The sequence below is a fragment of the Neofelis nebulosa genome, chromosome 7 (genome assembly GCF_028018385.1).
Source record: "Neofelis nebulosa isolate mNeoNeb1 chromosome 7, mNeoNeb1.pri, whole genome shotgun sequence".
In the NCBI taxonomy this organism is placed as follows: domain Eukaryota; kingdom Metazoa; phylum Chordata; class Mammalia; order Carnivora; family Felidae; genus Neofelis; species Neofelis nebulosa.
The window spans coordinates 149,470,002-149,479,889 of NC_080788.1; the positions used below are offsets into that span (position 1 = coordinate 149,470,002).

Sequence of the window (9,888 nt, forward strand, 5' to 3'; positions counted from 1 at the left end):
GCATGTTTGAATTGGAAAATTGGTCTCCTCTGGACCTTGTTATGAGAGTTAGATCATCAGCTCTTCATGTTCTGAGACTAGAAACTAGTTCAGAATCAGATGAGAATTATACCACTGGTTTTCCTGGGTCTCCAGCATGTGAGAGTGGAATGTGGGGCTTATCAATGTATTTAGTCATGGAAACCAATGTACTTTGGTTTCTGTTCCTCGGGAGAATCCTGACTAATACATGGAGATTAATTATCTCTTCTTTAGAGGAATTGGATAAAGCTGTAGCTATTTAAAGTCCTGAGTAGCAAGTGCCAGGAGGGAAGTGTCACGTTGTTTGGGACAAGTGCTGGGTGAAGATAATGGGGGGTCTGGGGGTTCCAGTAGGCCTGGCTGCACATTGAGTGCATCTGGAACTCCTGTAAAGGTTCAGGTGTTGTGCGTCAGGAAATCTGCAATTCAATCATACTGAGGGATAGGAGTAAGCAATGCAAACAACTGTGTCTTTGTGCATATTAGGGTAGTTTTCCTATGACAACACAGTTGCTAATTCAGAGAGTTAATAGATAAACACAGAATCCTGTGACCAGAGAGGCTCCCTAGAGAAACTGCTGTGTGGAGAGGAAGCCCCAGACCCTGACAGGAAACCTGCCTGTAACCTCCATCTGCACCTGCTCCTGGGAACACAAAGCAGAATTGTGCCTAGTGTGCGCCCCCTGGTGGTGCTGATGCCCTCCTGCAGGGAGGTTTGTGTGTGCGCTCCCAGTGAGGTCCCCTCACCGTGTGTCTTGCACAGTAATATGTGGCCGTGTCCTCGGTCTTCAGGCTGTTCATCTGCAGATACAGCGTGTCCTTGGCGTTGTCTCTGGAGATGGTGAATCGGCCCTTCACGGAGTCTGCGTAGTATATGCTACTTCCATCATATTTAATATATGCGACCCACTGCAGGCCCTTCCCTGGAGCCTGGCGGACCCAGTTCATTCTATAGCTACTGAAGGTGAATCCAGAGGCCACACAGGTGAGTCTCAGGGACCCCCCAGGCTTCACCAGGTCTCCCCCCGACTCTACCAGCTGCACGTCACACTGGACACCTGCAGACACAAGACATGTTGGTCAGGAAACTGTCACACATCCACTCTTTCTCAGTCATGTCCACTCACAGACTCAGTGTCCCTCGTTCACCATGAATTACCTTTTAAAAGAGCAACCAGGAAAACCCAGCCCAGCACAAACTCCATGGTGAGGTTTCTGTGTTCTGTGCTGATCACAGAATGGGAACACCTGGGACTCCCGGGGCTGGGGCTCCTCTCCCAGCTGCAGGGATGGGGCTGGACTGGTTTAATCAGCACAGGGAGGGCCCTATTTGCATATCCTCTGACTATATATCAGGCTCCACACTTAGATTTGTTTCAAATTTAAAACCAGTGTTTGAGAGGCACTTCTAGATCACTTCTTGCAGAAGGGACTGTGACAGTATAAATAATTCTAATCTGTGAACACAGTGATCTTTTCATCTGTGTTTGCCATTTTACATGTCTTTCTCCCAGCAGGTCATGTTTGGTATGTTATTTTACTTTTTAGTGAAATTTAATCCTAAATACTTTATTTTGTGCCATATAATTTTAATGTGTGTTTATTTTTGTGTGACAGATAGAAGGAGAGAGAGATCAGAGAGAGAGAAAGGGACAGAGAATCCCAAGCAGGCTCTGCACAATCACGGCAGACCCTGCCTCAGAATTAAACTCAGGAACCATGAGATCATGACCTGAGCCAAAATCAACAGTAGGCACTTAAAGGATTGAGCCACACAGGTGCTCCATTTTGTGCCATTTTCAATTGTGTGATGTTGTTAGTTTTTTCATATACTATGTTTTTGGTGTATGGAAATAAAACATATTTTTGTTTGTTGATTTGTATCCTGAACTTTTCCTGAGTTTATTAGTTCTGATACTTTTTTTGTGGAGTTTCTAAGGTTTCACTATATGTAAGTTCGTGTGGTTCTCAAACAAATAATTTTCTTCTTACTGATTTGCATGTCTTTATTTCATTTTCTTACCTAATTTTTATGGGTACATCTGCAACTTGTAGGAGCAGAAAGCTTTTTCCTTCTTTGCTTCTGTGTTCTTTGTCTGGTCTAAGGATTCAATTGACATAAGACAGATCTACAGAAGATAATAAATTTCATTTGCATGTGCACAAGCTTCCTAATAATACGAAACCCAGAGAATGAAGAAAGTAGGTGGCACTTGTGCCTTTTAGGAAAAAAAATGGATTTGCGAAGAGTTAACAAGACAGAGATTTGGGATTGGGCAAGTCAATTAGTGAGGAATTAACAAGGCTTGTTTGCACAGCCTTCTTGGTGCTAAGTTTCCATTTCTGGTGCTAAGGATCGTTCTCCCATTCTGGTATAGGGGAAGAAGTTTCCCAGGAGAGAGTTATTTCCTGCTCTCAGGGGGACAAAGAAGGGTCACAGTTTCCTTAGACTAGCTGTTACTCAAGTGACTTTCCTCCAAATAAGCAATGTGACAAGATGACATACATTGGGTCCCATATTTTACTGGTCTTCATGTTACCATGTGGAATACCTATGTAGGGAAAGAGCATCCTTGCCCGGCTCCTAATGTGACAGGAAAAGCTTCAGTTTTTCACTGTTAAATATGCTGTCAGGTGTGGGCTTTTCATCTATGGCCACGATTTTGTGGAGGCTATTTCTTTCTTTCCCTCAGTTGCTGAGATTTTTAATAATGACAATTTGTTGAATTTTATCTGGTTTTATATGTATTAATAGATGATGATGTAGATGATCAACAGATGTGACTCTATTGTCACATATGACCCTTTCATTGTGCTGTTGCATTCACTATGCTAGGAGTTTTGTATGTATGTCCATCTGAGATATCAGCCTTTAGTTTCTCTTCTTACGGTGTCTTTCGATTTTGCAGCATAGTATGGTTGGTCTTGTAGATGAATTGGGGCATATTCCTTTCTTTTCAGTTTTTGGTAAGAGTCTGAGAGGTATTGTCATTAAGTCTCTTTTATATTTTGATATAATTCATAGATAAAGCCCTGTGTACTGAGCTTTTTTCATTTGGGGCGGTGTATGATTAGATTATACTTTGAATTTTATTTCTTTTAATTCTGTTAATTTTCTGTTTCTTCATGTACAGTCTTGCAGATTGTTTGTCTCTGGAAATTGCCTAGTTGCCCTTAGTTATCTAATAATGGGTCTATAATTATGTAGGCATTTTCTGTTATTGTTTTTCACTTCTTTGGTATCAGTTATGTCCCCTCCTTAATTCTTATTGTATCTGTTTGAGTTTTACCTATTTCCTAGTAGAGATGCTTTTTAAATTGCATTTAGCTTTCCAGATATCCATTTCAATTTGTTAATTTTTTGTATTATTACACTCTTTATTCCTTTTATCTGTTCTAATAATTTCTAATGTTAGTTGAGTTAATAAAAATGCCAATGAATGTATCTGGGAAATTCTTATTTATATGGTACCACAAAGCACACAGAAGTGAGAAAACAATCCTGAGAAAGAAGAACAAACCTGGAGACAGCATACATCCTCCTTTCTAAGTATATTGCAGAGGTACATTGTCTATAACACTGTGCTGCTGGCACAGAGTCAGACACACAGACCAGTGGAGTAGATTACAGAGACCAGAGTGAAATGTGTCTGGATGCAGTCAGCAAATCCTCCATGAGATTTCATAGAATTAAAATTAGGGGAAAAATGGCCTCTTTCACAAATGGTTTTGAATTCCAGTGAGTAAAATAATGACATTTGGTCCTTATCTTATACCATACAGATATGTAGACCCCCATTCAGCCCCTTCCCTGGAGTCTGGCAGACCCACCTCATCAATTAGCTACTGAAGGTGAATCTAGAGACTGCACAGGAGAGTCTCAGGGACCCCCTCCCCCGCCAGGCTTCTCAGGTCTCCCCCAGACTCTACCAGCTGTACGTCACACAAGACATCTACCGATACAAGTCAGGAAAATGTCACACATCCACTGTTTCTCTCACTCATATCCACTAACATAGTCAGTGTTTCTTGTTCGTCATGAATTACTGTTTAAATAGAACCACGGAAAACCAAAGTGAACCCAAACTCCATGGTGAGATGTCTGTGTTCTGTTCTGATCACTGAATGTGAACACTTAGGGGCTGGGGCTCTTCTCCCAGCTACAGTTTCAGGGATGGGAGGGTTTAATCAGCATACAGATGTCCTTTGACAATATAGCAAATTTTGCAATAGAATCCTCAAGAAACCAGTGACCCTTTGCAGGTGTAAGGGATGGGGCAGTGTTTGGTGTCACAATATCTTTCAGGACATTGTGATTTATTAATTTGTGATTTTGCTGCATTGATTATAAGTACCCATGATAATCCTTATTTTCACATATGCACCCAAAGACTTGAGGTAAGAATCAGTATACCACCATTGTACAGGTTGACAGATATACTGAAGCAGAGACAGAGTGTGTGAATGTCCAAGATCACGTATGAGGTGAGAGTAGTCCCAGTATCTGAAACTACACTCCCCATCATGGGACCCACCGGCCTCGTGAACCACATGCAGGACAAGGCTGGGCATCCCAGTGAGTTTTGCAGGTTCCTGACCTTCTAGAAGTCCCAGGAGAGTGATGGATGGAAGCCAGGTCTATTCTGTCACAAATTGGAGAGAGTGAGAAGCCTCGACAGAGACTCACAGAGCTGATGGAGATGCCAGGGGTTTTCTACAAACACAAGGGGTCATTTACACATGAACCCTATGTGGACATCAACGGAAACCCTCAATATGGGGCCTCTGCGTGGCTCAGTTGGTTAAGTGTCCGATTTTGACTCAGGTCATGGTCTCACAGTTTATGAGTCTGAGCCTTGTGTCGTGCTCTGTGCTGACAGCTCAGAGCCTGGAGACTGCTTCATATTCGGATACTGTGTCTCCTCTCTCTCTCTTCCCCTTGCCCGCTCGTAGTCTGTCTCTTTCTCCCATACCAATAAATAAAAATTAAAAAAGGAAAGCTTCAATAACGTTAAAATGGTTGAATTTTATTAAAATATGTTGAAGGCAAAACACCTGAGATCAGGAAGGATGATGTTAATTAAAAATATTTCTTCATCTATGGAATGGAGATCATTATTCTTCTAAACTCTTGTTAATGTGAGAATGATCAAAGATGTATTTATCCCAGTGTCTGACCCTGGGAAAATTTGTGTATTCCCCTTATCATGGTTTATTTAAACAGAGAGGACACTTGTGTGTTTCCACAGCTTTTACAAACTCTTTGCTGTGTTCATATCAGAATAAGTGTGCAGAGTCTGGATCTGAAAGCCCTTGAGAGGAGACCAGTCCTCAACCAATCTCTTGTCCTGTATCATGAGCTCCCTGGTCTCTGAGTTCCCCCTGGTGGTTGTGATTGCCCCCGGGGGTCCCCATGCTCCTGTTGTTTCACAGACCCCTGCAGAGATACAGTGACTCCTTTATTCCCCTCCCCATTTATGCAACAGGCAAGGGTGAGATCCTGCCATCATGAGCACTGCAGACCCTTCTGTTCACAGGATGTCTCCTCCTACATATTTTCCATCTTTCAACCCTTCACTCTGCTTCTTGCCTATAAAGATACAGTTATATTTCCTTCAATCATTGGTGAGCAACAATTTTGAATAGTTATCCTTATCAGCTGGCAAGAGTCAGAAGAACTTTTCATTTGATAATCGAGAGAACAAAAGAAAGATTCTTGGGCTCAGAAATTCTACTTTCATGAAACTGGGATAAATGTGCTCAGCTTCAGACATGTACCACCTTCAAGAAAAAAGTAAGTGTCAATCCCAGAGACAAGTTGGAGTCTGAGATTCAGAGCATTCTGTCTTTGAACCTAACGGGTTTCCCCAGATTGATAATCAAATTTTTCTTGTTGGTGATGCACTTCTAAATTACACTGTATTTCTTCTGGCATAGGAATGTCAGTACCTGTTATGTTATGGTTACCATGCAGAAGCATTCAGAAAACAAAAATGGTTTTCTAGAAATGCAGGTCGGCTGATGGAGAGAGTTTCACCCCAGGATGGGAGGTACCACAGTCTCACCCTACCCAAGCTACATGGTTAGATTTGGGGTTTTAGAGGTAGTGAAATTTAGGTACGTTTTGGACTTGACTTAATATTTAATGATTTGACATGTTGGAGGATTTGTGGGTGTGGTAATGTGAGTGTCATGTGGGATGGAGGTGAACTTTCCCTGACGTCAGTGTGGACTGTGTTCCTCTATGTCATTCTTGAACCTGTGTAGAATAACTTATGTGGCCAAAGGGACTTGTCACATGAGATTAATTTTGACACATTGATATTACTGCCATGTGTATGAGTCTGGGGATGGAGTTCAGGACACAGATGGGCAGTCACCAAATGTCCATCTCTGAACTGAAGATGAGTGGGTCCTGAAGACAGCACATCTGTGGGAGGGAATACCTTGAGAATTGTGGGATGAAACCCCTCATCACCAGGCACAGACACTTTCTTGCATGAAGTCCATGTCTCCCTCTGGATCTGAGTGTCTAACCGAACCCAGGTGGATATGCATGGGTGTCCCCAAAATGCTCTGAGGTGAAGAGAAACAGTAAGGAAAGAAACATGAAGAAAGACAGATAACAGCAAGGAAAGACACATAAAGGTGTCATTGCAATTGAGAGAGGACTTCTGGGGCTGACATGCATCCTGTTTTCTGCAGCCTTGATTGGACGATGTTGGACACTAGCCAGTGGAGGTTGGGGGCAACCCTACAAACTGGGCTCTGGGATGTAAGAACAGAACCATAGCCACCCTCAAAGCTGACTGTATTGTGGACAAGTGACATGACTCGGGAGGTCCCTCACCTGAGGGTAAAGAGATGTCCTGGCCACCCTGTGGCCCCCGAACCCTCTGAGGTCACTCCCTCCAGATGTTATACATTCACAGCTTCTATTGTATGTGAAATGTACCCTCTCTCAGTAAGGCAATGGTCCACTGCTGGTTCTGGGAGGATCCGTCCTTATGACCTTGTCTCTGGTATAAACCTCTTCTCTGTCTTCTAAGAATGAAAGCAAAGTTCCCCTTAACATGCAGCTAAAATCCAATATTGTGCCCTCACTTGGATCCAATTATTTTTTGGTGTAAATCACTAGTGAAATTGTCATCTATTTGGAAATTCCCTTCAGAAGCAAGTACTGGAATACATGGGTGGTGTCAGGTGGTGTAGACCAGTGGAACAGCCCATGTAAACATGCATCCTCAAGGCTGAATTTGTTCCCTAGAGAGGAATGTGAAGTACAAGGAATGTCAGCTGACACTAGCCTGTGGTTCCTGAGTACCCAGCAGACCTGGGTGAATGAGCCTATTCCAGGAGCAAGGACATCTACACACAGGAATACATAGATGCCAGCTGTCTAGACAGACTGCCCATGAGATGTGGTCACTGGGACCACATGAGGAGCTGGGCGGGGCAGCTGGGGTTTGAATTCCAATTCACGTGGCACCAACATTGGGAATCATGAGTATGTTTGTTAATTAATGTCCATTACCAGTCAGGGATAAAATGGGTAAATGCAAGTAGTTAGACTCACTGCCCTAGATCCCACGAGTTATGACCTGTTGTAACAAATTTTGTCCCTTTCCTTTTTTTCCCTGTTTTTTAATGTCTGAAAATTTTATTTATTTACATCTTTGTTAGTTAACATGTAGTGTAGTTTTAGTTTTGGGAATAAAATTTAGTGATTCATCACATACATTAACACCCAGTGCACATCACAAGTGACCTACATAATCTCCATCACCCGTTTAGCTATTTGAATCAGAATTTTTGTGTCCTTTGTGTAAATACCTTGCAGAGAAATTGGTGGGACATAAGGTAATTCTATTTTAACTTTTTAAACTCTTCTCCAGTGTGGTCACACCACTTTGCATTCCCACCAAGAGTATAGGAAGGTTCCTCTGTCTCCTCATCCTTGCCCATATGTGTTGTTTCCTGAATTGTTCATTTTAGCCATTCTGACAGGTGTGAGGTGGTATCTTATCATGATTTTGAATTGTTTTTCCCCAATGATGAGTGATGTTGAGCATCTTTTCATGTGTCTCTTAGCCATCCAGATGTTTTCTTTGGAAAAGTGTCTGCTCATGTCTTTTGACCATTCACTGGATATTTGTTCTTCTGTGTTTGTTAAGTTTTTATAGATTTTGGATACTAACTCTTACCATGTATGTCATTTTCAAATATCTTCACTCCTCTGTCAGTTGCCACTTAGTGTTGTTGACTGTTTCCTTCACTGTGCAGAAGCTTTTTATCTTGATGAGGTCCCAATAGCTCATTTTTTGCTTTTGTTTTCCTTGCCTCTACAGGCATGTCTATTAAGAAGTTGCCGAGGTCGAGGTCAAAGAGGTTTCTGCCTGTTTTCTCTTATAGATGTTGATGCTTTTTGGTCTTACATTTAGGTTTTTCATCCATTTGGAACATCTTTTTGTGTTTGCTGTAGGAAAGTGTGCCAGATTCATTCTTCTGCATGTTACTATCCAGTTTTCCCAGCACCATTTGCTGAACAGACTGTTCAGCACATCTGGTTTTCTATTCTGTCCCATTCCTGTATGTGTCTATTTTTGTGCCAGTACCATACTTTCTTGATGATTACAGCTTCATAATACAGCTTGAGGTCTAGAATTGTGATGCCTCCAGCTTTGGACTGCTTTTTCAACATTGCTCTGCCAATTAGGTGTTTTCTGGTTTTATACAAATTTTAAAATTCTTTGTTCTTTTTCTGTGAAGAATGTTGGTGTTATTTTGGTAAGGATCACATTGAATGTGTAGATTGCTTTGGGTAGTATTGATATTTTACCAATATTTGTTTCCCAATCCATGACCATGGAATGCTCTTCCTTTGTGTCTTGTGTAATTTGCTTCATATGCTTTCTATAGTTTTTAGCATACAGATCTCTAACATCTTTTGTTAGGTTTATTCCTAGGTATGTTATGATTTTTGGTGCAATTGTAAATGAGACTGATTCTTTAATGCCTCTCTTTTCTGCTTCAGGTTTGGTGTATGTATATAGTGCCAATAACTTGATGTTGTCTTTGTATCCTACAACTTTTCTGAGTTTTGTCTTCGTCCTAGAATTCTTTTAGTGGAATCTTTTGGATTTTACACATAGAGTATCATGTAATCTGCAAAGAGTGAAAGTTTGACTTATTCCTTTCAAATGTCTATGCCTTTTATTTCTTTTCATTGTTTGATTGCAGAGGCTAAGCGTTCTAGTACTACGTTGAACAAAATTAGTGACAGTGGATATCCCTGTCATGTTCCTGACCATATGTGGAGAGCACTCAGTGTTTCCCCATTGAGGATGATGTTAACAGTGCGTGTTTTGTATATGGCCTTTATGTTGTTGAAGAATTTTCCATCTATCTTTACTTGCTTGATGGTTTTTATCAAGAAAAGATAGTGTAGTTTATCAAATGCTTCTCTGCATTTATTGAAAGGATCATTTGGGTCTTATCCTATTATTGATATGGTGTGTAACTTTAATTGATTGTTAATATTGATCCATCCTTGCACCCCAGGAATAAATCCGACTTCATCCTGGTAAATGATTCTTTTAATGTACTGTTGGATTCAATTTGTAAGTATGTTGTTGATAATTTTTACATCCATGTTCACCTGGGCAATTGGTCTGTAATTCTCCTTTTCTAATTCTTCCTGTTGAAATTTTGGTAGTTTACATGTTTGTGGGAATTTATTCATTTCTTTCAGATGGCCTAATTGGTTGGTATATAGTTTTTCATAATATTCTGTTATAATTGATTGTATTTCTGGTGTTGGTTGTGATCTGTCCCATGAAATTCATGATTTTGTCTCTTTGGGTCTTT

The 9,888-nt window shown here is 41.1% G+C and overlaps 1 gene segment (V, D, J or C); it reads right to left on the reverse strand.

Annotated features, from left to right (window-relative positions):
* Positions 1–690: 690 nt before the first annotated feature.
* LOC131518052 (immunoglobulin heavy variable 3-48-like) lies at positions 691–1,294 on the reverse strand. The segment is given in 2 exon segments: positions 691–1,079; positions 1,181–1,294. Coding segments are annotated over 2 exon segments (435 nt in total).
* Between the last annotated feature and the right edge of the window lie 8,594 nt (positions 1,295–9,888).